The sequence below is a fragment of the Bubalus bubalis genome, chromosome 7 (genome assembly GCF_019923935.1).
Source record: "Bubalus bubalis isolate 160015118507 breed Murrah chromosome 7, NDDB_SH_1, whole genome shotgun sequence".
In the NCBI taxonomy this organism is placed as follows: Eukaryota; Metazoa; Chordata; class Mammalia; order Artiodactyla; family Bovidae; genus Bubalus; species Bubalus bubalis.
The window spans coordinates 3,435,878-3,461,946 of NC_059163.1; the positions used below are offsets into that span (position 1 = coordinate 3,435,878).

Sequence of the window (26,069 nt, forward strand, 5' to 3'; positions counted from 1 at the left end):
GTAAGTGCTCAGCACACGCCGTCCAAGGGCCCGCTGTTATCTGGAGTAGGAGGCAGTGGGCGTTTGCCCCTTGGACACGGCTCCTCTCCTTAGTGAGGACTGTCGGGCCTTGGGGGTCCTCAGGGTGCCCCCACCCGTCCTGACTGCCGGCTCTGTTGCAGGGATGGGCTGCCCTACTGCGAGGCCGACTATCACACCAAGTTTGGGATCCGCTGTGACGGCTGTGAGAAGTACATCACGGGACACGTGCTGGAGGTGAGGCGGCCAGCTTGGAGGTGGGCTCGGGACCCGACCCTGCAGGTTCCGCTGCTCTAAGTCCTGCTGTGGGCCCTGGCACCTGCCTGCCCCGCTGGGACTTAACCAAGAGGATCCGAAAGGATTCCTTTGTGCAGGAATCCACGCCCCTGAGCCTCTCCCTCCCTCTTCCTCCCGGCTGTGCCAGAGGACACAGTCCAGGCTCTTCAGTGACTGCCGCCTCCTCCAGGAAGCCTTCCCTGCCACTCTCTCTCAGCTGTGTGATTCTGGTTCAGCCCTTTGGGATCTAGATGGGAATCAGGCTTGGGGGTTTTAAAAGTGAGCCTGTACCCCTTAGCTGTTCCTCCCTGACACCCCGAGCCCATGGCAGCGCCAGTCTACTTGTGGTTTCTGTCGAGTTTCCACTTCTGGGCATTTCCTATAGATGGTCCTATGTCCTGCTGTCCTCTGATGGCGTCTGTCTCACAGGTGCCTCATACAGGAGTGCACTTCCGTATTGCACCGTGTCTCATCACAGGACTAGACCAGAAACGTGTGAGCTGATCACTCGTTGTTGGACACAGCACGGCTTTCCACCCTTTGGCTATGATAAATAACACTGAGATGAACATCTTTTTTATTGTCTTTCTAGTTTTCCTGAAGGTTAGTTCACGGACGTGTAGAAACCGAGCCAACAACTGTGATCGTTTTCAGGGTTCTTGAAAGTTATAAAGTGGTTTCCAAAAAGTTTGTTCTGTTACACCTCCCTCCCTGGGTGTAATCTCCATGAAATCCTGCGCCAAGTGAGGGTGTGAACCTGGCTGTCGTATGCCCCCCTCCCACCCCAGAGGTGCTGTATTTCGTCATTTTTAACCAATCAGAGTTCTCCTTGAATTTCAGTTCCCTTTCATCGCGTTGCCTGTTTACACACTGGGGTCAGTCACTCAGAGTTCTTGCACCGCAGTTCCCTTTCATCAGACTTGCCTGCTTCTGCTCTGGGGTCTTCGTGTTTTTCTGACGCAGTTGGGCAGATGGTCACATGATGAGATGGTTGCTGTCCGGTCTGCCAGACGTCTTGTGTCTTCTTGGGTGGTGAGCAGGCTGAGTGTCCGTACCCACATCCTCTGAATGTGGACGAACGCTGCGTCCCTCCCCCGCACCCCACCGTGACCCCTTACCTGGTGCCCCTCGTCCCGGGCCTCTCTACTCACCCAGCCCTTTGCTGAAGATCCTGCTCTGGGCAGTCAGCTCCCCTCCCACCCGACCCAGCTGCAGGACTGAGGCTTCTGGAGAATTCCCCCACCAGGGCCCTACCTGCTGCAGGGCCCCAAAGACTGTTCCAGAGCTCCTGAGCTCCTTCCTCCTGGGGGCTGCTCCCCGCTCCACCCCAGCCTGCCAGCCACAACCTCCCTCGTCTGAGATTTACTGAGATTTAACGAGAGAGAGTCCAAGGTCACTCAGGGCTATCTGCGAAGCTTCCTGGTCAAGGCTCTGTTCCTCCTCCCGCTCACACCCTATCACCTGTTCTTGGTCTGAACCCCTCTGCCTCCTGTGGGAGGCAGTCACCCTGCCTCCCTGGGGGCCCAGACCTCCCCTCTCACAAGCCATCCTCCCCCCAACTCCCACCCCGCCTCCTCTGGGGCCTGACCCTGCAGTCCCCCTTCCTCCCTGGGGGCCCCACCTCCCCTCTCACAAGGCATCCCCCCAGTGACTCCATGAACAGCTCCCATCCCCCTCTGCTGTCCCCCCCCACCACTTCACAGTCAGGTATCTCCCCGGGATGCTGACCCGCCCCCATCCAGCCCCCCCACATCCCTCCCCAGGCCATGCTCCGCTCATCTCCCCCAGGCCCGTCTCTGTGTCCGGAAGAACACGTGCTGGGCCAGTGGCCACCCCCACGCAGGGCCGAGCCCACCTGAACCCAGGCTGCCCAGCCAGGCCCCCCATCCGGTGCCTGTTCTTGCCCGCCCCCTGGCCTCTCTCCCCGTGGAGTCGCTGGCGGGTGCTGTGCTGCTTCGGTGCCACCCGATGCCCTGAGTGGGGGCCTCTCGGGCTCCGTGGCCTGTGGGTTGCTGCTGCAGGTGTGTGGGTGGGATGCTCCTGACCTGGACCCTGTGGCTGCCCTGCCTCTCCCAGTCCTGAACCTGCCGTGTGCCTGCGGAGCGGCCCCCATCCTCAGAGCAAGCCAGCATCTCCTCGGGGGACCCTACAGGACGTCCCCCCAGCTCAGTGGTGGCCCCCGTGGGTAGTGGGTGAGGTGCGGGGTCTCCCCTGATGGATTGGGTTTGGATGGCAGGGAGGGACCCCATCTGCCAGCTCTGTCTGCCTGTTAGCTCCCTGATTGATATTCGATGCTGGGCCCAACACAGGCTCCGGGGTTTGGGCACTGTGAGTGGGGTGTGCCCTGGTCCGCCTTGACTGTGAGGAGCAGGAGAAAGGCAGGTCTGCGGTGGAGGGTGCAAGAACCTCCCGGGAAGATTAATGCTTTGTTTTCGCCCCTGCGGGTGAGCTCCGGCGCGGTGGTGGCTGAGTCGTCGGCGGGGCCCCGCGCGGCTCAGAGCATCCTCCGCAAGCCGGCTCCGCAGAAGGGGGGCGGCCGTCACCGCGGCAGCGCCGCCTGGGCTCGGCCCAGAGCCTGCCGGAGACCCGGCTGGCCAGGCGGAGGGCTCTTACTGGGGGGCGGGGGGGGGGGCGGGTGGCAGGTGGCCGGCGGGGGACAGGACCTGCAAACAGGACGAGAAGGATCCAGACCGCCGGCTGGAGGGTGAGGGTGTCCGTTCCTGCCAGCCTGTCCCCGGAGGGGCGCTGGAGAGGGGCCTTGGGAAGGCGGGGGTGGGGGTGGGGGGGCGACTGCTTGGACTGGGCTCTGGTGCCAGGACTGCGTGCAGGTAGGAAGCTCCCTGGGCTGGTGGGGAGGCCGTGCTGGCGGGGGGGGGGGGGTGGGCTTGCTGGGAGCCGGGCTGATCAGCAGGGGTGAGACCCTTGAGGCACCTGCCACCACCCCCCACCCTGCCGACTTGCCTCCCAAGAGGCTCTCCTCTCCAGAGCCCGAGTAGGAGAGCAGCTGGGGCCCCTTCCCTGCCTGCAGGAGTCTGCCGTGTCTGCGTGCCCGGGCCTGGAGCCATCTCATGCAGGCACCTGCCCGCCCGCGAAATGTGCCTGTGACTCCCTCAGCCACGCTAAATACTCAGCATCCGCTACCCCGTGTTTGCGTGCATCCTGCGTGTCTGGGGTGTCTGTCCCCATGAGCCCGCTCCACGCTGGGTCCGCAGGGGACCTGGGAAGGGCTGACGCGGGCCCCCACCCAGTCACCGGCTGGCTGGCTGGCCGGCCCCCTGGAGCATGGGAGCAGCCCTGTTGCAGGGCTGGCTCCCGGGGATGGAGTTGCTCTGAGGAGCGAGCTGGAAAGTGGGCTGGTGGTGCGTGGCCAGGGGACAGGGCTCTGAGAAGACCAACCAGTGTCTGGTCCAGAGGGGAGGTGCCCAGTGAGGGAGTGTCCCTGGCTCGGTGCCCCCATCACCACCTTCTCTTGTTCTCACTGGTATTAGCAGGAACAGGTGGGAATGGGGGGGCGGTGCGGGGACTTCTTGCTCAGCCCCACCCTCCTTAACCTTGGTCCTACCTGCCTCCTGCAGCCTGGCTGTGTCCATGGTAACGAGAAGCCCAAGGTCCCTCTGGAACCACTAATTAATCCCCTCCTTCCTTTATTGCTTCCTCTCTGCTTCCCTTCCTACTACTCCTCCTTCCTCTACCCTCCACTCACCTTGCAGACCCTTCCTGAGCACTGTCCCACCCTGGCCTGGGGGCTGGGCTCCCAGGGATGACCGTGGTAGGAGTTCCTCTGCCTGGAGGCCCCCTGGGGGGTGTGGGGCTGGTCACCTGAATGTTTCTCCATTTCAAGTGGACCGTCTCCATGACTCCAGAGCTGGCAGATTTGTTCCCCCCTCTCCTTTCCAGCACTTTCCTTTTCACCCTTATAAGCCGGCAGGACTTTTATCACAGAGAGAAAGCAAGCCCCGACTCTGGACAAATAAAAGCGTTTCCTAAGGACAGAGTTGAAGTCAACTTTTCTCTCTCTTTTTAAAATTTAATGACTGTGAAGTCAACTTCTCAAGGCCCTAGCTTCTCTCTCTCTCTCTCTTTTTAAAGTTTAATGAATGTGTTTATTTTAAAAACATGCTCAGAAGGAACACTTGTCATAAAATAAACCAAAAATCATCCATAATGAATGTCATCACCCAGAAAAAAAACTACCGTTAGCATTTAAATGTCATCCTTGCTCATTGTGTGCACACACACCCACAGAGACACACAGACACACACTCAGATACACACATAGGCACACAGACAGATACACAAACAGATATACATAGACAAAGACACACGAAGACAGATATACGCGCACACACACAGATTCACATAGACACACAGACATGCACACTCAGATACTCACACAGAGATATACACAGGCACACAGACACACACAGGTAGATGCACAAACAGATACACATAGACACCTCAGACACGCACATAGAGACCCCCATGCAAGCACACGCTGACTTGCCTGCAGCCTGACGCCACATCCCCGCTCAGCACCAGCAAGGAGCAGCATCTCCACTCCTTGTCTTCAGCCATCAACGTCACCATGTTCCCAGGCATCTGGGTTGGGGAAGCCTTGCAGGACTTCTCACTGCAGGACTTCTCAGAGCCTTGATAGCTGACGTGCCTGGAGGTGGAATGTGTTATCTCTCTGCTCCCACACTCTGACCAGAATCCCCCTGTCGCCTAGGACCCTGTTATGCACGACGGGTGGATGCTGTTTCCCCATTCCAAACGTCTTTATGAGATACCCCCTCTGTGTGCGGCTCTGCTCTAGGGCCTGGGGACAGCAGAGGACGAGGGGACACAGCTCCATCCTGGAGCAGTCTCCCCAGATTGAGTGCGGGTGAGAGAGGGGCAGGGCCAGGGGGCCACGCCAGCCTCGACATGCTCCCTCGAGCCCCTGAGCTCAGCACGAGCCTGTCCCGAGGCCAGTGCCATCAGCCGTGGGTCCAGGCTGAGTCAGGGGCTCTGGGGAGGGTCTTTGCTGACATGGCACACAGCCAGGCTCTTCTTTTTGGGGTGAAATCTCCTTGGGCGGGTCTGGGGTGGCAGAGCCCTCTGTCGGGGCTCCTTCACCCCACCCTGCCACCCCCGCCACATGCTTCCTGCTAAAGCTTTTTGATGAGCTCGGTAAATTTCATTTGATCTGTGTGCTCTGTGATTAGATCTTTTAAGATCTGGATCCGGTTCTGGTCATTCTCAAAGGAGACTAAATTAGGTTCAAATCTGGGGATGTGCCAGGAGCAGCCACAGGGAGCTGGCCAACCTGGGCTGGGGGGGAACGTGTGCCCTACAGGGCTGGCCCTGCGGGGCGGGGCACCCAGGGGAGGCCTCAGAAAGTAGGCAGAGGCCAGGCCGGCTCTCCCGAGACCGGAAGAGGCGTGGAGGTATCTGGGAAGAACAGGAGGTGCCTGCCTCTGATGGGCTGCTGGAGGCACAGCCTCTGTGCTTCCCACGTGGAGGAGGGAGCTGGGAGGGCTGGCCTGCTCCTCTCGGCAGGTAGAGGAGGGGGCTGGGGACCCAGAGGCTCTGCCATTTCTCCGTGGTACCAGCCCAGCCCTCCGGGTTTGGAGCACTTGGAGCCCTCCCCTCTGCCTGGGGGTCGGGGAGGAGCAGAGCCCGCTCAGTGCCCCAGGAGGCTGTGCTCCTAACGAGCCTTGTTCTGCCTGATTAAAGACGACAGCCACTTGTCGGAAGGCACGCAGCATCATTGTGAAGACACACGCTACAGGATCTCACGGGCTTTTGATCCCCTTGGTAATCTGGGCCACCCTGAGTCCCACCTGAGCTTAAGGGGCTTGTGCTGCCTGCCGGGGGCGGGGGCTGGGGGGTCGGCGGCACAGTGACCCCCAGGGGCTGACGGCTGAGGCCCTTCTTGGACAGTACTGGGAGGGGGGCGATGGAGCAGGGGGGTGCAGCCATGTTCCGACGACGGCGAATGCCCCGGCCAGCGTGGCCACACCAAGACAGTACCGAGCAGCGACGGGGACTGATGGAAAGCGTGAAGGCTCGACTGTTTGACCTTATGAGCCTGTCTTAGTCAGCCTGGGCTGCTATGCTATGAACTGCTAGGCTCAAACAATAGACACTCATTTCTCACATTTCTGGAGGCTGGACTTCCGAGTTCCAGGTGCCTGCCCTTTAGGGTCCTGGCTTGGAGATGGTCGCCTTCTCCCTGTGTTTCCCCACAGCAGCAAATGCTGATGCCTCACCTTATAAAGACACTGCTGCCGCTGCTCCTGCTGCTAAGTTGCTTCAGTCTGTGTCCGACTCTGTGCGAGCCCATGGACTGCAGCCCACCAGGCTCCTCCATCCATGGGATTTTCCAGGCAAGAGGACTGGAGTGGGGTGCCACTGCCTTCTCCATAAAGACACTAATATCCTTATAAAACACCACAGGGGCCCCAGGTGTGGACACTTCGCTTCTTTTTACGGGTAGATCTACGAACAGTCCTCCGTCGTGTTTATCACGCGCGCCCGTTGACGCCCCTGTGGGCTGGTTCTACCTCTGGCTCTTGGCAGTGATGCTTCTATGTGGATTTATGTGCGGGTTTTGGGTGCCCGTGTGCTTGTATTTCTCTTGTTCTCTTCATTTTCCTTACAGACGGAGGAGTGGGATCGCTGGGTCCTGGAGTAGTTTTACGTTTACCTTTTGGAGTCACTGCCACTCTTTTCCCAGCAGCTGCACCATCTGGCATTCCCACCACCGGCGTGCAAGGCTCCAGGTTCTCCACGTCCTCACCAGCACTGGTTATTTTCCATTCTGCTTTATTTAAATTAGACCTGGTGACCCCGGTGGTAAAGAATCTGCCTGCAATGTGGGAGACTCGGTCGATCCCTGGGTCAGGAAGATCGCCTGGAGAAGGGAACGGCTACCCACTCCAGTATTCTTGCCTGGAGAATCCCACGGACAGAGGAGCCTGGCGGGCTACCGTCCATGGGGTCTCAAAGAGTCGGACACACCTGAGTAACCCACATGTTCACTTTCACCGGTGGGCGTGAGGCAGGATCTCGCCGGCGTTTGGGTTTGCCTTTCGTTAATGACAGTGGTGAGAGCATCTTTGACTTGCTTCTTGGCTGTGGCTGCATCTTTTCTGGAAGAAAATGTCATTTCACGTCGTTTACACGTCTTTTAACTGAGCCCTTATGTTTTTGTTGTTGAGCCATAAGGATTCTTCATATATTCTGGATCCTCAGCCCCTATCAGATCTATGATTTGCAGATATCTTCTCCCATCTGTAGTTTATCTTTGCACTTTCTTCATAACGTCCTTTGATACACACATGTTTTTAATCTTTACAAAGTCCAATTTATCTCTCATGTTGTTGCCTCTTGTGCTTTGCACGTCCTATCCAAGAGTCCACTGCCAAATCTGGGGTCAGCAAAATGTACCCCTGAGGTTTTCTTCTGTGGTTTTATACTTTTGTAGGAAAACTCTTTTATTGGCATGTAACACACAGCGGAATCCATGAATCTCGCATAGTGGGCACACCCAGGCCACCAGCACCCCGACCAGGAGGACACACGCCCAGCACCCCAGACACCGCCTGGGGCCCCAGCCACCACCCTGATTCTACGTATGGCATCTGCTCTGCAGTGTGGTGTCCGAGGCCTTGGGTCTGTCTGAGGCCTCCATGTTGATTGCTCAGGGAGCGGCGTTGTTTGCGGGAGCGGTGCATGTGAACATGGGGTGCACATCGCAGAGTCAGGGACCGCCCAGCTCAGGGCAGGGGTCACAGGACCAGACTCCTGGCTCTGCCGCTCCTGCTGTGTGACCTTGTTCAGCTTCCTCTACCTCTCTGTGCTGTGATGAAAACGAGGCTAGGCTGTCCTAGGGATGTCCTAGGCTGTCCCAGGGATGAAGACCCGTTAGCGTGTGAAGGGGCATCCCCTTGCTCCTTGCAGAAACAAACAGCATCCTGGTTGCTGCTGTTTTTGGAGCCGGGGGTGAGGTCATCTGCCAGGGGCTGGGCTGGGTGGTGCTTTCCGAATCAGTTCAGTTCAGCTCAATCGTGTCCGATTCTGTGCGACACCATGGAGGTCAGCACGCCAGGCCTCCTTGTCCATCACCAACTCCCAGAGTTTACTCAAACTCATGTCCATCGAGTCGGTGATGCCATCCAACCATCTCATCCTCTGTCATCCCCTTCTCCTCCCGCCTTCCATCTTTCCCAGCATCAGGGTCTTTTCCGGTGAGTCAGCTCTTCGCATCAGGTGGCCAGAGTATCAGAGTTTCAGTCTCAGCCTTCCGAATGGAGGGAAGCGAGTAGACGCAGGGCCAGCCCCAGTGCCCACGGGGCTGTCTCTCCACTCAGCCTTAATTCTCCTTGGTCTGGCTGGGGGTTTCAAGCCTGTCATCTTCGAAACTGTCCCCGCGGCTTTCTCTTTCCACCTGCCTCAGTGTGGGCGTGCCTTGCGGATATGCCATATAGACCCCCAAGTGGCTGTTGCAGAATTTCTGCTGTCTGACGTCATGAGGGTGGGTTGTCCCCTCTCCCCCCGCCGAGAGTGAAGGGGGTGCCTGCCTGGGGAAGGCGTGAGGACAGGTCAGAGGTCACGGTGTTTAGAGCGTGTGAGTCCCCAGTTGACAGCGGAGACCTGGTAACAGGCGGTTTCCACTTAAAGCCAGAGCTGTTCCCACCCCTCCACTTTCACCTCGGGGTAGGAGCTGCTGTGAGCACGTGGCATTTTCACCGAAATGGCAGCTTCACCCTCGTTCCGTCAGGCCCACTGCTGCCTCGTGACCTGCTCCCCAGACGGATCCCTGCGACCAGGGGTTCCTGCAGCGGCCCCATGCCAGTCCTGCCCTCGGAGGCTCACTGTCTGGTGGGGAAGAATTTCCGAATGAATGGTCAAAGCCTGTGACCATGGGGCTGTGGGGGACCCCGAGCAGGGGAGCAATCAGGGGCGGCTTCCAAGAGGAGGTGGCACTGGAGAGGCGTTTGGGAACGTTCTGAGTGGCCCCAGGGGGGAAGCAGCCCTTGGCCTGGAGACGCTGGGCCACGTGGACTGGCACCTCCAGCCCCAGGCAGGAGAGGAGTCTGTTCTGGATTCTTCTTCCCTGATACTCAGGCTTCTCTTGTGGCTCAACTGGTAAAGAATCCGCCTGCAATGCAAGAGACCTGGGTTCAATTGCTGGGTTGGGAAGATCCCCAGGAGAAGGGAATGGCCACCCACTCCAGTGTTCTGGCCTGAAGAGTTGGATACGACTGAGGGGCTTTCACTTTCAACTTTTCCCCCGAAACTCGAGGGTTACCTGGTTGGCACCAAAGTCACCAGTGGGGAAGGGGCAGGGAAGTGAGACGCTCATAATGAACTTTCACCTTGACACTTAACTGGTGCAGGAGCGAGTGTTCCTGACTCAGATTCATGAAGGGGTGATTAACCTTCACATCTCAGCAGACAGTGAGCGGGGTCACGTCCACATTAGCAGCGGGCTGCCCCCACCCGCGGGTGAGGGAAATAGGCACTGTACCGTCATGCTGAAGACAGTATTTTGGGGTATTTTTTTGGTACCATGTAGAAATAATCCCGGGTGTGGCTCAGCTAGTAAAGAATCAGCCTGCAACATGAGAGACCTGGGTTTGATCCCTGGGTTGGGAAGATCCCCTGGAGAAGGGAAAGGCTACCCACTCCAGTATTCTGGCCTGGAGAATCCCATGGACTGTATAGTCCACAGGGTCGCAGAGAGTCGGACGTGACTGAGCAACTTTCACTTTCATGTAGAAATAAGTCAAACCTGCCAGTGTCCTTTGTTTTGATAATTTTGCTATTTTAATGGAGTTGGATGAATTTTAAGAACAATAAAAACAGTAAAACACTCATGAAGAAAAGTGAGCAATACAGAGATACGAAAATGACCCGTCGTTTTCACCCCGCCTGTCCCGTCCCTCCCCCTGGGGAAGTAACATTAGTTTGGTGTCCCCTCTGCTCCAAGATACAGAGGTTTGGGGACCTGGCCCCCCTCTGCCTCCTGGCAGTGCTGGAGACGGGAGAAGTGGCTGCTTCTGGAGGCCGGTCTCTGCTCCCAGGCCTGGCTCCCAGCGGACAGGGGCACGTCCACACACACACACCCTGGGCAGCCTGGAGCGTCATGGCCCTGACCCATCCCCACGGGTGTGGACTCTCCCCGCACGGCCGGTCACCTGAGTACCTGCGTCGGTGGTGCACGGGGGCAGTGGCTGTGGCCCAGCTGCTGCTGCTGCTCCGAGTCCCCGTCCCCGGCAGACACACCTGCTCTCTGTGCTTCTTCCAGGCGGGGGAGAAGCACTACCACCCTCTGTGTGCACTCTGTGTCCGGTGCGGCCGGATGTTCTCAGAAGGCGAGGAGATGTACCTGCAAGGTAAGAAGAGGAGCGTGCCGCCAGGGGCCCGGGGCGCCACACAGGCACTCGGGGACCCGCGCTCTGTCCCGGGTGCGCTGGCGGCTCGGTGAGCTTTCCCTGGTTAGGGAGCCCCGCCTCCCCGCGGGGCCGGGGGTCAGGGCCAGCAGGCTCTCCCCACAGGGACCCTATTCAAGAGCAGGACCCAGGACTGGTGGACGTGTGGGTCCCAGTAGCATGTAGTCTGTGGTTGCTTCAAGCCTGTCCTGAAAGGCCCTTAGCCCAGGGTGGGGTGGGCAGGCAAGTCTCAGGGTTTCCCACCACCCCTACCCCTACCCCTGCAGGCTGATGAGGGGGTGTGGAGGCCATGGGCTGCTCCCGAGGCTTCTTTCCCGGCCAGGGGAGTCTCCAAAGCACAGGTAAAGAAAGCTTTAGAGGAAGGCATGGCCAACCTTCTCACCCATCCCGTGGGAAATCCCGGACCCATTCACCATTCAAATCACAGTAACCGTAGAATAAAGGCGTCCTGTGGCCCCAGACCTGGAGGAACAGCAGGTCTCGGCCAGTCATCCCCTCCCTCCTTCTGCAGGGGGCCTTCTTCGTAGCTCATTGCTGCTTGTTTAAAAAAAAAAATTATACCAACACTGAGACGGGGCACCCAGCTCTCAGCCATTTCTTTACCTGTTTATTGCCTGGGGTGCGGGCAGGTCTCCTTTGAGCTGCACTTAGTTTTATCATTTTGACGAACCTGTCCCCCACCCACCCCCCCACCTGTGGCTTATTCATTCCTGACCTTGATAAAGAAAGATTGTTCACATACTTGTCAAAACAGTAGGAAGACGTTATTCAGTTCATGGCAGTCGGGGAGAGGGATCAGGCCGAATTCTACAAAGACGGTGCAGGGGATTTATAGCCAAGGTGCTGGGGGGCGGGGAAATGGGTGGATGGAAAATTATCAAGAGGAGAGCCTGAGGGGGACCCCTTGCTGAAGGCAGGCCTGGGGCCTAGATGCCAAGTCTGTGGCGGAGGCCGAGGAGCTTGGGCATATATCAAGGGTTGGGGAGTCCCCGCGCCCCCCCTGCTAAGGCAGCTCAGCAGGATTCTCACTGGGCCTGGGTTCACAGGCTGAAGGCCTTCCCCGAGGGGCCCAGCAGGATGGTTGGATGCTGAGACCCCTCCCCTGCCCCCCCACGTGGTCTCAGCGTCTTTTCTGTCTCGTGACCCCAGAGGCAAGCCGAGCAGGCTGCACAGTGTCCCCCAGATGGGCCATGGGATGAGCTCACCCGGGCACCGCATGTCACACAGGCCTGCCTTTCTGAGACAAGCTCAGGGGCTGACATCAGCCGGGACGGCCTGGTCCCCAGTGGCCCCTCTTGTTCTTTAGTCTTGAGAGCTTATCAAAGGGGTCCTTTGGGCCCCTCCCAGCTGTGCCGGGATGTCTTGGGTGGGGAGGAAGCCCCCTGCAGCCCGAGGTGCCCACCCCCCACCGCGACAGCGCTTTCGGGACTTGCTGACACCAAGCACGGGAGCCCGGGACACGAGCTCGCCATCAAGGGGACCCAGTCTCAGGACAAAGACGCTCTTCATAGCTCTGGGCTGAGGCCGGCTCCCCGTTTCTACAGCCGGACCCGCCCTGACCTCCTGTGGAGTGTCAAAGCCCGTCCCTCCCACCTCCCGTTCCCCAGTCTGTGCCCTAAGGGTGCAGACCTGGTTGATGGTTTTCACGCCTGCTCCACGGAGCACAGGAGTCACTGTGCACGGCGAGGCCCCCGCCCTGCACAGACACCGTGAGACCCTCTGCCTGCCTGGTCCACCTGCGTGCTGGGGCTCCAGGAGGGTGTGTTTGATGGATGAATCCCGAGCAGTAAAAGCTCAGAGGAGCAGGGTTGTGAGCCCTCTGGCCTCCGAGGGAGATGAGGCAGCCCCCGCACCAAACTCCCGCCAAATACCAGCCCCGCCTCCCAGCCCTGGACGCAGCTGCCTGTCTGCAGACTCGGTACACACCTGGGAAGAAGGTTGGCACTCACTAATTACCAGGGTGGTTGTTATGTTAGTCACTCAGTTGTGTCCAGCTCTCTTGCAGCCCCATGGACTGTAGCCCGCCAGGCTCCTCTGTCCGTGGGATTCTCCAGGCAAGAATACTGGAATGGGATGCCATTCCCTCCTCCCAGGGGATCTTCCCGGACCAGGGATTGAATTCGAGTCTTCTTGGCAGGTGGATTCTTTACCACTGAGCCATGAGGGAAACCCAATTATCAGGGGTACCCAGATAAAATAACAATTAGATGCTATTTTCCCCATTGATCAACAAAGGTTAAAAGGACAGACACACCCCCCTATTTGGAGAATTGGCGTAGACAGGCCTCTTACCTGGCTGATGGAGCGAAAATTGTGAACTTGCCAAAATGCCTCAAGAGCCTTAAAAATGCCCACACTCTCTGAGCCAGGAGGACCCACTTTTAGGAAGCCTTCAAGTCAGTAAGAGAGATGAGGTGGAATTTGTGTTTCATGGAGTTCCCATGACTTTATTTAGAAATAAAACGTTGGAAATAACAGGGAGCAGATAAAGAGATTCCTATTGATCCTTATGATGGAATATTATGCAGCCCTTAAAAGTTACACCTTTGATATTTAATTACGTGGAGGAGCACCGAGACATTTTAAAGCAAAACTCATATAATGTGCACGTGTACACGGGACGACAGCAAGCAGGAGACTGCAGGTGACCCTCACTGTCTTGCTGATTCCTTTAAGGTCTTGCTTAAATTTTAACAAAGAGTACCTGTTACCAGGACTTCCCTGGTGGGTCCAGCGGCTAAGACTCCTCACTGCCAGTGCAGGGGGCCCAGGTTCGATCTCTGCTCAGGGAACCAGATCCCACGAGCTGTACCTAAGGATCCTGCATGCTGTAACTAAGACTTGGGACAGCCAAATCAGTACATTTTTAAAAAAAAAGAACATCCATTACCTTTGCAATCATAAACAATACATTTTTTTAATAAAAGCTCACACACACCAATCAATTCCCGGTCTCTCTGGGAGCTCCAGGTTGGTGTAGGTGCTTTTCCAGGGAGGGGCAGAAATGAGCTCCCTTCCCAAGTGTTTACTCGCGTGACCTAGAGGCTTTGTAGGCAGAAACGGGCTGCAGCTCCTCCTGCCACAGGTTTAAGCCCCTATGACCAGTCGGGCCCCCTACTGTGTCTACTCTGTGGCTTTTCGGGGAACCTGAGAGTGGTGTGGACACAGCTCCCATCTCCAAGGGAACGTGGGCTAGCCTGGCACCAGAGGGCGGAAACCTTCCCCCGGCAGAGGGCTGTGTGAGTGGGGTGTGGGTGGGGGGGTGGCGCAGGGGGATCAGGCTGAGGTTCAGCGAGGGGGGAAGTAGGGTCTCCAGACCCTGAAGTTCTTACCCTTGTTTCATTGTGTTAAGTTCTCCCAGTGGCCTGCTGAGGTAGGATTATTGTTGGCCCCGAGTGAAGGTGGGAAAAGCCTGAATTAGAGAAGAGCAGGACCCTTGGGGAGGGTGCTTGTGGTAAAGAACTCACCTGCCAGTGAAGGAGACATAAGAGATACAGCTTCAATCCCCTGGAGGAGGGCATGGCAACCCACCCCAGTATTCTTGCCTGGAGAATCCCATGGACAGAGGAGCCTGGCGGGCTATGCTCCATAGAGGCAGACACGACTGAAGCAACTTAGCACACACGCAAGGCCCTCAGGGCCCTGGGGGACCTGTGACCTTGATGGCGGGGCCATAGATGGGGAAAGCTGGGTGGGTCCGGCATGACCAAGACAGCTCAGACACCCTGGGAAGCAGTGAGGGGCTGGGCCCCAGCCCACAGTCTCACTCCCAGCCCACACCTCAGGTTCCCACCTGAGGGTCCTCCTTCCTGCCTTCCATCTGAGAGCTCCACCCCAAAGCCCTCATCTCCCATTCAGGTCGCGCCCGGCTCCACACTCCACTGTGCCCATGGCTGGGCTTGGCCACTGCCCACTTCACGGAGAGGAACAGCCCCCTTTATCTGCTGCCTGAGTTATCTGACTCTGAATAGAAGCCACTCCCAGAGCGCTCCTCGAAAGCCTCCTCTGGGTGCTGGGGATCCGAGGGGTCCCGTGGGAGCACTGGCTCATGGTGACGCTCTACCTGTTTATTCCATGTCGCCAGTGGGACTGTGAGCCCCAGAGCCTGAGAGCCGCAGACCCAGGAACAACCCGTGACTCGGCACAGAGGAGGGCGGTGTGGTCCCAGTGTGACTCGGCACAGAGGAGGGTGGTGGGGCCCCAGTGTGATCATCACAGAGGAGGGCGGTGGGGCCCCCGTGTGACTCGGCAGAGGGGAGGGTGGTTGGTTCCCAGCGTGACTCGGCACAGAGGAGGTTCATGGGGTCTCAATGTGACTCGGCAGAGAAGAGCGTGGTGGGATCCTAGTGTGGACACTGACCCCTCCTCCTGACCCCTGCAAGCCCTACCTCTGGGAGTCCAGACTAACTCTTCCTCTTGGCCATCTGTCCGCAGGCTCCTCCATTTGGCACCCAGCGTGTCGACAAGCAGCCAGAACTGAAGACAAAAACAAGGTTGGTGGAATTCAGTCTCCGATGCCCTCTCCCCAGCTTCTGAGCTGCATCACACAGTTGAGGGGGTGCTGGCTTGTCTGCAGGCTCAGTGGTTAGTCCTAATGGGCCGTGGGGTGGGTGGCCCGAGCCCGCCGAGTGTCCAGGTAGAAAGAGCAGATCGGCTGCTGTCTGGCCCGGGGGCTCCCCGCCCCGGCCGTCCTTTGTTCAGTGGACGCCGATGCCTGCGAAAGTTCAGGGACCACTGAAAAGTTAGCACGTCTCCTGAGTCCCCAAGAACGTCCATGCTTCTGACGCCAACAGCTGCTTCGCAGGGTCTCCCCATCTGCCCTCAGGTTCAAAACCAAGTTAGAAGGACTCAGTGGAAAGTGTTGCAGCCCAGTTGAGGTTTGTCCCGGGGAGAGTGGAGTGGACTCAGCCCAGCGTGAGGCAGGGTCCCGGGGGGAGGTCTGGACCCAGGCTGCCACCGTCCTCGCCTGGTGGAGCCTGGATTCCACGCCTCCCAACGTCAGCACACACCAGGCGTTACCAACCAGGGAAGCCCCATGGCCGGAGATCTTACCGGGGCTCCGTTAGTCGAGTGACTGGCCGATTGATTGATTGCCATGTGGTTGCTTTCACTCTCCCGGTGACATCACCCAGGACCGCCAGCATCTCAGGGCTGCTCTTTCTGAGACCTGGGGGGTGTGGTGAGCGCCCTCCCCCCGAACAGAGAGCTCCGACCAGGTGTGACCCTGATCACCTTCCAGAAGCAGGGCAGGACCCCTGTCTAGGCCAGGCCAGCCCTCCCCTCTGGGCCAGGTGAGACTCCTCATCCCGCAGAGGCCCTGCTGGGGCGCCCGGCCAGAGGTGCCATGTGAGGGAGGGGGCCAGCCTGCCCCGGGGCCCTCCTGGGCTGGTGTCCCCAGGAGAGACAGAAATCAGCGCCCCGACAAGCAAGTGATGGAATGGGCTGGCGGGGCCGGAGAGCAGGGGAAGGACCAACTTTCCTGGGGATGGTGATGGGGGGACATAGAGGGGGTCCTCCAGAGGAATCGAGTGGGAGTGGAACCCTGAAGAGGGGTGGGGGGTCCTGGGCAGGGCTGGGGGCTCAGGAAGAGGCCCCCGGGGCAGGACAGGCAAGCTCCCTTTGGCTGGGGCGGTCAGCAGGGCAGGGGTCCTCCGCCTGCACCTGCAGAAACACGATTCTCCTGCCTGGGCCACCCTCTCGTGCCTGGCACCCTGCCTCCCAGCAAACGCGTCCTGTGGGCCCTCAGATCCACCTAAAATGTCGTCCCCTGAAACCTCACAGACACCTCTGCTCACATCCTCTTCTCCCAGAGCTTCCTTGCCGGGCTCCAGGCTCCTCCATCCTGAACCCCCTGGCCCCGAGCCAAGCCCTGGCAGATGACAGAGAAGTGTTTGCAGGATGAAGGGAGGAAGTGAATCTGGGTGAACTGCAGCTCAGGGCACCCACCCCTCCAGGCCCCTCGAGGGGAGGTGTGGCAGCCAGCTTTGCTCTGTCAGGGACCACCCCTGCCCCTGCACGACCTCAGCTGAGATCCACACCCTGCAGACCCCAGGAGCAAGTGCACCCGCCCCCCCCCAGGGGGGGCAAGTCGTGTGTGACCCACAGAACTCCTGGCCTCGTCCCAGCGACCCCTGGTCTCCCACAGCCACCCCCATGCAGGGCGTCCAGGCCTCGCCAAGACCTTGAAAGTTGCCAAACTTGCTACAGATGAGCCACTGGGCAGATGGGCCCTTGAAGCCCCTGGTGACTCAAATGCCCCATAGCGGCAGCGGGTCTGCATCCGGACTTGGAAACGACAGCTGGGGGACTGCAGGGTGGCCGACGTGCCTGCGGGAAATCAAGCGCGGTGTGTGGAGTCACTCTGCGATTCCCGCAAGAGCTGGGACCCAGGCCTCTAGGACTCAAGGCCGTGGGACGCCTAGGATTCCTTTTGGGGGGAGCGCAGGGCTTGCTTTGCTGGTGGCAGCTGCAGGAGACAGGATGGGTCGCCGGCTGGTGGAGGGGACCCTCCTCCTCGTGTGGGCTCCTCAGGGAGGGTGGGACCCAGCAGTTCAACAGACTCTTGCCAAGCCTGTTCTGAAAGAACTCAGCAGAGGGAAAGTCTCCCTTTTCCTCTAGCAGTTGATCTCAGTGGGTTTGGAAGCCTCTGCTTTTCATGTCTCCACCCCTTCATGAGTCATTCATTCAGCACAGCTTAAGCGAGGGTCTGACTGGGCCAAGCCTGGTTCTCAGTCTGGGGCACCAAGGTGACTGTCACAAGTCCTGGCCCGAAGCTGCTGCTGTTCGGAGGAGCAGGTGGACTTACCTGCAGGTCGCATCGAGGGCCATGGGGACCATCCCACTATGCCCGGCGTGGCGTGAGGGCCTGGGGAAAGGTGGCCTTGGGCCAGGGCAGGAGGGCTCCATGGAGGAGGACGAAGTACCCAGGGTCCTCCGTGCCCTGCGCCTCCCCTAACCAGGTCAGGGTGACCAGCGCCAGCCCTGGATGCTGGACCGACTGTTGAGCTGGCCTCAGGACCTGCAGGGAACCCAGCGGGCCTGGAAGTGGCAGGCACATCTGCTCTCAGCCTGGAGCCCCCGCCCTGGATGACCATGGGCCACTGGCCCAGCAGGAAGGAGGCCCTCTGGGTGCTGGAGGCTGGCAGGACAGGGCAGAAAGAAGGACCATTGTCTTGGGGGCTGGTCATGGCCCCAGAGTTGGCTTCCGGGGCTCGTCTCCACAGATGCTTTGGGAACTTTGAGGGCAGAGGCCGGCAGCCTGGGGACAGCTGTCCCTCGTATCCAGTGACAGGATCCAGGCCCTGGTCATGCCCTGCGTGTCCCTTGATTCACCCTCCCCACCCCTGCCCCTCAGAGCCTCTTCTGTCTCGCCTGAGAAATGAGACTAAACGCTGGGCAGGCCAGGCAACAAGTGGACAGGGCAGTGGGTGGATGGGGCAGTCGGTGCGCAGGGCAGTCAGTGGGCAGAGCAGCAGGGGGACAGGGCGGTGGGTGGGCAGGGCAGTCAGTGGGCAGCAGGTGGACAGGGAGGGCGTAGATTACTTTCCCAGTCACTCGGGCCCGTGGAGACAGCTCTCCCAGCCAGCTGACCGCCCCTAGCCTGCGCAGCAGGAGAGAGCCGTGTTTTTCTGTAGTGTGCGTTGAGTGGGAGCCAGCTAACGAGCATGAATCTGCTGGACCTGGTCAGCTCTGGGTCAGCCTGGCGGGGTCGGCTCGGCGGCCGTCAGCCCGGGGGATACCACAGAGGTGGCGTCACTCTCTCTGAGTCCAGCCTCCGGGCGGAGGTGGCTCTGCTGTAACCTGGCAACCAGATGAGAGCTAAGTTGCCCATCTGGAGGGGTGCTCAGCGGTCAGCTAACCAGGCATGCCAGGCCCAGTGGGTTCCAGGACCCCCCTCCAGCCCCTGAGGCCAGCTCCGGAGTCCCTGCGAGCAAGCCAGGAGAGGGAGAGCAGCCCTTCCTCACTCCTGGAAGATCCCTGACTGCGTGCCCCACCGGGGGGAGGGCTGCCCCCCAGGATAAGGATGCTCGTCTGCCAAGGGTGCCCGGGGGGTTCCCGTTGGAAGGCTGTGGTCCTAACAGCCCGTCCCCAGTGCCTCATTGGGCGTTGGATTGTACCGTCATTCAACTCACGGTCCCCGAGCACCTGCTGTGCCTTCCAGGCTGGGCGCCGGGAACGTAGAGGTGAATGAGCGTCCCTGTCCTACAGCGTCTGGGAGAGACTCATGGGCCGGCTCCAGGGTGCAAGACACTTGCCTGCGAGGCAGGGAGGGACAGGGCTGGCTGGAAGGGCCTGGCAGGTGGGGTTAGGGGAGAGCCTGGCTTCCTGGAGCCAGGGCTTGGCAGGTGTGCGGAAGGGCGGGTCGCAGGGGCCGGCCCTGCTCTGGGTGTGGGGTCCCAGCCTGAGGAGCCATGAACAGGTGGGGATCGAAGGAGGGTTTCAGAGCCTTGGGAAGGGACGGCCCTGTGTCTGCTGAGAAGCTGGAGAGGCCTCGGTGCATGTAGAAGGTGGCCGGGGCAGGGCCAGCCTGGCGGCTCCTGCTCCGGTGGGACCAGAGGGAGCCTGGATGGGAGGGCTGGTCTCCCCCAGGCTGTGGCTGTCTGTGATCACGCCTACCCTGGGGGTGCACGGAGGTCCTGGCTGCTTACTGCGGGGCCTGGGGGGCACCCAGAGGAGGAAGCCAGAGCCCCTGTACTGACCGAGGGGCGGATGAGCAGAGAGAAGCCAGGCTTGGTGAGGCTGCCCCGGGGGCGCGAACACAAAGATGGAGAGACTGACCCCGAGCGAGGATGTTCTAGCGGAATTCACAGCGGCCGCCGGGGTGGGAGAGCCAGACCTGCCATTGGAGCCTCTGTGGCCTTGGGCCAACCACCAGCCCTCTGGGAACTCAGCCCCTAGGCTTTAACGTGGAGACGAGCGGGCGCTGACCTCCCTCTGTGTGTTCATGTAGCTTGTGTCTGACCTTAATGAGAGCCAGGTGCCCCGAGACCCTGTTGTAGGATGGCGCTTTCTGGGTCCGGGCTGGGTGGATGGGGCTGGACGACTACTCGGCCTTGGGCGGGTGTGAACAGCACCCCGGAGAACGCAGCTGGGTGCTGGGTTTGATTGTGAGGCTCCTTTGGGCCAGTTGGAGGCAAAGTAGAGAGAAGATGAGAGAAAGCCCAGGTCTCCTGATTCTGGGGGAGACTGCCTGGACTCAGCCCCCTTCCATCTAGGCTCCCTGACCCAGAGGACATCGTGGGGGTTGGGGGCGCTGCTCCTCTCCCCGCCCCCACTTCTCCTTGTCTGGGAACCGGGGTACAGAGATGGGGGGCACCGTGTAGCTGCCCAGCTGCCTGCTCTGGACCCTGAAACGTGCAGGAGAAAGCCGGACCCTCTTGCTGCCGTGCAAACAGCCCAAGCCCCCTTCTGTCGGGGTCGTGGTGTCAGTAACCCCGGTGCCACCCCGACAATGCCAGGAAATGTCCCTCGGGGCCTGGGGTCAGTTCTTGTGGCTCGGCTGTTGCTCTCCGCTTAGGCACTGTCTTCTGAAACAGCCAGTGTTAGTCGGCTTTGTGAAGAAGGGACTTCGTGAGCTGGAATCAACTGAACTAAGAGCAAGGGTGACTCATCAGAGCCAAAACCTTAGCAGGCTGTGTGTCTGAGTCCTCGGCAAGGGAAAGAGCCTTCCAGGCAGGCTTCTCCATTGCACAGAGGAGGAAGCTGAGCGTCAAACGTTTTTCTCAGATGTGCCAAATGTACACACACAGCATTTTTGCCTAGCAAAACGGGCCACCTGGCCACCGGGACAGTGGTAAAACACAGACGCTGTGTTTCCCGCCTCCCACGGCGTGTCTCCCTTGAAACCGCAGCACGTGGTGTGTGTCTTCCTGGGGGTGGCCGAGCCTCAGGGTCAGGCTGACCTTCTCGAGGGACCCCAGCCTCTTGCCGGCCTTTGCCAGCCTGTGGTCAGTGCCCCATCCCGCGTGTGCAGCTGGGCCGTGGGGCCTCAGAGAGGGTGCCAGGGTGACGCCCGGGGTAAGGAGGCTGGACCTGCTGACAAGTGACCGAGCGCGGCGGTGGCCGCGGAGCTTCACGCCCTGTCCTTCTCCTTCCTTTCTAGATGCAGAATCAGGCTTCCCGTCAGGCTTCCCCGGGCGCCACCCCCATGCCTGTCAGGTTGTCCCTGCCGCCGCCTGTTGGGCTCACATCCAGTCCTGGTGTCCTCTCGCCCCTGCCGGTTTCACGCTGAGTGTAGGAGGCGCTTGGGTCATCTCCCCGAGGGGAGGATGGGGCGCTCCATGGCAGGCTCTTTTGTTGTTCAGTCGTGTCCGACTCTTTTCAACCCCGTGGACTGCAGCACGCCAGGCTTCCCTGTCTTTCCCTAGTGCCCAGAGCTTGCTCAAACTCATGTCCATTGAGTCGGTGATGCCATCCAGCCATCTCATCCTCTGTCCTCCCCTTCTCCTCCTGCCTTGTCTTTCCCAGCATCAGGGTCTTTTCCAATGAGTCGGCTCTTCACATCAGGTGGCCAAAGTATTGGAGTTTCAGCTTCAACATCAGTCCTTCCAATGAATATTCAGGACTGATCTCCTTTAGGATGGACTGGTTGGATCTCCTTGCAGTCCAAGGGACTCTCAAGAGTCTTCTCCAGGTGTTAGCCACACCAAATGTGCTTAAACAACGAACGGAACTGTCCTCTCTCAGCTCTGGAGGCTGCAGCTCCAGGGCCCGCCGGCAGACTCGGCTCCTCACGCAGCCTCGCCTCTGGGCGTGTGGACGGCCGTCTCCTCCCTGTGCCTCACACGTCATCCATCTGTGCCCTAGTCTCCTCTTCTCATAAGGAAGACAGTCAGATCCAGTCCTGTCCTGAAGACTCCATTTAAACCTAATTACGTCTTCAGACATCCTACCTCCAAACACGTTCTGGGGTCCTGGGGTGTGGGCTTCAACCTATGAGCTTTGGAGAGGAGCGGTTCAGTTCATGATACGGCCCCTCCCAGGCTCCTGGCGGGAGGTGTGGACCACTGTGAGGGGCTGGACAGAATTTCAGGGGTCGGGGGAGAAGGGGCCTGCTTAAAAAACGAGAGAGGAGTTGGACCTCCCTTGGCAGTCCTGTGGTTAGGACTCTACACTTCCACTGTAGGAGGCACGCAAACCCTGTGGCAGGGCCGGAGGAGCTGTGAGTGGGGGGCGGGAAGCAGGAACCCCTTCGTGGAGATGGGTTTCATTTGGATGAGGCGAGTGGGAGGCCTGGAAAGTTAGGTGGCTGGGTGGTCCTGGCTGGGGAAAGGGCTAGACCAGGAGAGGGTCCAGGAGCTGCCAGGTCACGCCTGGCAGGCGGGGATGGACTCGGGTGCAGAGAGGGGGGCGGGAGCTGAAGGAAAGCAGGGTCATCACGGTGGTGGAGGACCTGATCCAACAGAGCAGAGGAGACGGAGGGTTGGGGGGGTCTGTCACCATGGGGGTGCGGATGTCATGGTCAGAGATGAGTGAGGAGGGCTGGGGGGATGGTCCCCAGCTGCAGTGGGCACCCGAGGAACAGGTCCCAGGCGGGACGGCCGCCCCGTCGGACCACAGAGGCGGGGCTGGAGGCGCTGCAGCGCGTCCCCCAGAATCGACGCGGAGAATCCGCTCTCCGAGCGCCTCGATCCTGCCTTTGCTGGTGGGGCATGCAGAACCCTTGAAAACGCATCATTGCTTGCTCTCACCCTCCAAATGAAAAGATCATTTCAGCGACGTGGAAGCTTCGTGGTCGCAGAGCGAGTACATTCGGCCCTGGGAGCACATGGCCCCTTTGCTGGCAGCCAGGGTCACCCGCTGTGTCTCCCAGTTACAGCTTCCTTGTTCATCAAAGCCTACGTGTTTATTTTTCAACCTACCCATAGAAAGGGTCTCGTGAGCTCCAACGTTTCTGCTGGCGCTCGACTCGCTGTAGTTGCCTCCGGAAGGTTCTCTGCGTCAACAGAGTCTGCCTCAGCCTCTCCCTGTCTCGTCTCCTAGGAAACCAGGACTTCCTCAGAGAGCATCATTTCTGTACCTGCTTCCAGCACCTCAGGGTCTCCGAGCCGCGTGATTTATGTAAGTCGCATTCTCTCTGTGGAGAGGGGAGGAGACCAGGGGCCGGGGGTCCTTGCTGAGCGTGCCCTCGGGGGCGAGGGGCGTGGGACTGCAGGAGAGATTGGCACAGACTCTGAGGCTGACTCGGGGCCTACAGCGTGGATGTGTTGTGTGACCACGGCTGCCCCGGAACGTGGCGTCTGGTGTGCAGAGAGGTGTGCTCACGGCCGTGGTTCACAGCGGTGTCGGTGTGGACACCTGCCTGCATCCCGCAGCCAGGACTCACCTGGATAAACAGCACTCGCCAGTAATGGTGCAGATCTGTGCCTGTTGGTGTGGAAAGTTCCGATGTGTCTCGCAAAGGAGCGTGTGAGGGATGACGTGTATTATGTGGTCCCATTCTCATTTATGTGTGTGGGTATTCGTGTGCACGTAGGCATGCATATGTGTATTGTGTGTATTTGAGTGTGTGCATGTATGTAGGCATGCGTGTGTGCACATGTATGGATGGATATGTGTGTGAGTGTGTCTACATGCGTGCTTTTGCATGTGCATGTGTGCACGGGATATTGTGTGGGGGTGTGTCTGTGTGTGTGTGCACATACAAGTCTAAACATGATTGAAAACATTTTAACTAATTGTTGACAGCAATTACCTCTGGGTGGTGGCTTTAGAAACAGAAGGTGACTGTTATAATTACTTGCTGGTTTGCTAGTCTAAAGAGCCTGTGCTTCGGGGAGGGAACGGGAAAGTGGGATGAGCCCTGGACTGCAGGCTGGTTGGCCCGGCTTCACCCCCGCAGGCTGGTCGGCCAGCACGAGTCTCCTCTCCCATTCCCCTGACTCACGGCCGGAGCCTGGTTTTTCTCTAACACGATGGAGATCGGATTCCCTTCTCTCGACACTTCTTTTCAGCCCCCAGAACTTTCTCTCTGGTTGGACACAGGGCCATTCCTGCCCTAATGATAAGAACCCAGGTTCTAGTCTGGAGGGCGAATGGTCGGATGACCCTGGGCAGATGCAGCCTTGGAGGTTCAGAAAGACAGCCTGACGTCACCAGGCCAGCTGTGTGCCCTCAGGCAAGGCGTTAGCCTCTCTGAGCCTCCGGGAGCTCACCCGTACCTGGGGGCCCACAGCACCTGCTGCCCAGGGCCACGGGGGGCCTGAGCGGGAGGCCCTGGGCACAGCCCTGAGCCCAGAGCGGGGGCCCAGGCAGTGCTCACTGGAGTCATGTTGTGACATCAGTGCTTGTCTGCGGGGCCGCCGTACCGAGTGCCCAAACCAGGGGGCTCAACCGCAGTGACGTACCTTCTCTCCATCCTGTAGCCTGGGCGTCCGAGTCACGGTGTCAGGAGGCTTGGTTCCCTGCAAGGCCTGTGTCCTGGGCGTGTGGACGGCCATCTTCTCCATGGTGTCCTCACGTGGTCGTCCCTCTGTGCACGTCTGTCCTGACCTCCTCGTCCCGGGAGGACCCCCGGGTGCTGGCTCAGGGCCCCCACCCTGCTGACCTCGGTTCACTTTAACCACCCTTTAAAGGTCACTCTCACCAAATACATTTTCTGTAGGGCTGGGGGTTAGCGATTCCATGAAAAGAGGAGGACACGATCCACCCCAGATGCCGTCATCATCAGGACCAGTAATGGTGACTGTCAGTGTTTGGACGGCACACGAGTGTTCGTGGCACACGAGTGTGGCCCTGTCCACAGCTGGCAGCTGCTGTTGGTAACTGCTCGTTGCTGTTTAGCCGCTCAGGCGTGCCCAACTCTTGTGACCCCATGGACTGTAGCCCGCCAGGCTCCTCTGTCCATGGGATTCTCCAGGCAAGAATACTGGAGTGGGGTGCCATTTCCTTCTCCAGGGGATCTTCCCGACCCAGGGATTAAACCCGAGTCACCTGCATTGCAGGCAGATTCTTTACCATCTGAGCCACCAGGGAAGCTCAATAAATTGTGGGTTTTTAAAAAGTAATCTTTTCACTGTCTTTTTCTTTATTACAAAGGTAACCCACGCTTATTAGGAAAAAATAGTGATTGGTATAGAGACAAAAATGAATACCATTTATAATCCTCCCAGCCAGAGTAGCCCACCGTTTATATATCGAAGTACACACTTTCGGTCTCTTTTTCTCCGTGTGCGTGTATTTTATTTCTTTCTTTTTAACAAAATGAAGTCACGTGGGCTATATTGTCTTGTAACCTTTCTTCACCATGCCAGTAAAGCAGTGAGTTGGCATAGTGTACAAGGGCATCATTAGATTGTATTATTGGCAGGATTATATTACAGTTGTAACATCATATACGGTCACATCCTAGGGGCTTCCCAGGCGGCGTTAGTGGTAAAGAGTCCATCTGCCAGTTCAGGAGCCATAAGAGATGTGGGTTCAATCTCTGGATCAGGAAGATCCCCCTGGAGGAGGGCATGGCCACCCAGTCCAGTATTCTCGCCCGGAGAATCCCATGGACAGAGGAGCTTGGTGGGCTACAAGGTCGCAGAGAGTTGGACACGACTGAGTGGCTTAGCACACACACATGCTGCATACAGAGTAGGGAGGAGAAAGTGGAGGGAAAACACTCGCAGACACACACAGCCCAGTGGCCTTCCGCCAATGGGAGGGCATAGCCTGTTGTCACGGCGACCACCCCAGGACCTGGATGCTAGGCAATGGATCTCTGAGCCCCACTGGGTGGTGTGGATGTGAGCAGCCGGGAGCACGGCCACTTAGCTACCTGGCTGGGGGCTGGGGGTTGGGGGCCTCTTTCTGAGCTGGCTCATGTTGACGTGGTTGGCATTGTCAGGCGCTCTCTCTGATTCCTGCAGTCAGGGGCTGACCCAGGGCCAGGTGGGCCTCGCTGACCACACGTTTGGGGCTGAACAAGCCAGCGGGCAGCTGAGCGCTGTGATCATAGCAGGGCAAAGGGGGCAGGGTGGGTAGGCACAGCCTCCCCCAACCCCATGGCAGCATCGCCCTTTAGGTCAAGCTGTGTGGGTGTTCGGAAATCCAGCAGATGGCGAGGCCCAGGTGGCATTCCCATTTTCAGGGGGAGACGGAGGCCCAGAGAATCCACCTGGCTTTGGCGAATGCTTGATCGATTTTAGTTCAGTGCGGCATGCTTGCCCTGAGGACCATGTCATGTCAATCATGGAGTTAGGGGGAGGGGCTCCATGGTGAGGCAGAGTCCTGGGTCCACAAGCCACTAGCCTTGCAGGGAGGGGACATTGATGCACCAACAAAGATCAGCACCTTTACTCAAAAGAGGAAAACATCCAACCCAGATGAGAGAGAGAGAGCAGGAAA

The 26,069-nt window shown here is 58.9% G+C and overlaps 1 protein-coding gene across 29 annotated transcripts in view; it reads left to right on the forward strand.

Annotated features, from left to right (window-relative positions):
- The window catches only part of ABLIM2 (actin binding LIM protein family member 2), a 166,077-nt gene that overhangs the window by 74,540 nt on the left and 65,468 nt on the right, over positions 1 to 26,069 (forward strand). For all 29 annotated transcript variants that reach the window (XM_025290545.3, XM_044945589.2, XM_044945588.2 and 26 more), the window contains 4 exons: positions 162 to 255; positions 10,592 to 10,679; positions 15,171 to 15,229; positions 22,719 to 22,796. In XM_025290545.3, the coding sequence (XP_025146330.3) occupies positions 162 to 255; positions 10,592 to 10,679; positions 15,171 to 15,229; positions 22,719 to 22,796 (319 nt within the window). The remainder of the gene's footprint in view (positions 1 to 161; positions 256 to 10,591; positions 10,680 to 15,170; positions 15,230 to 22,718; positions 22,797 to 26,069) is intronic.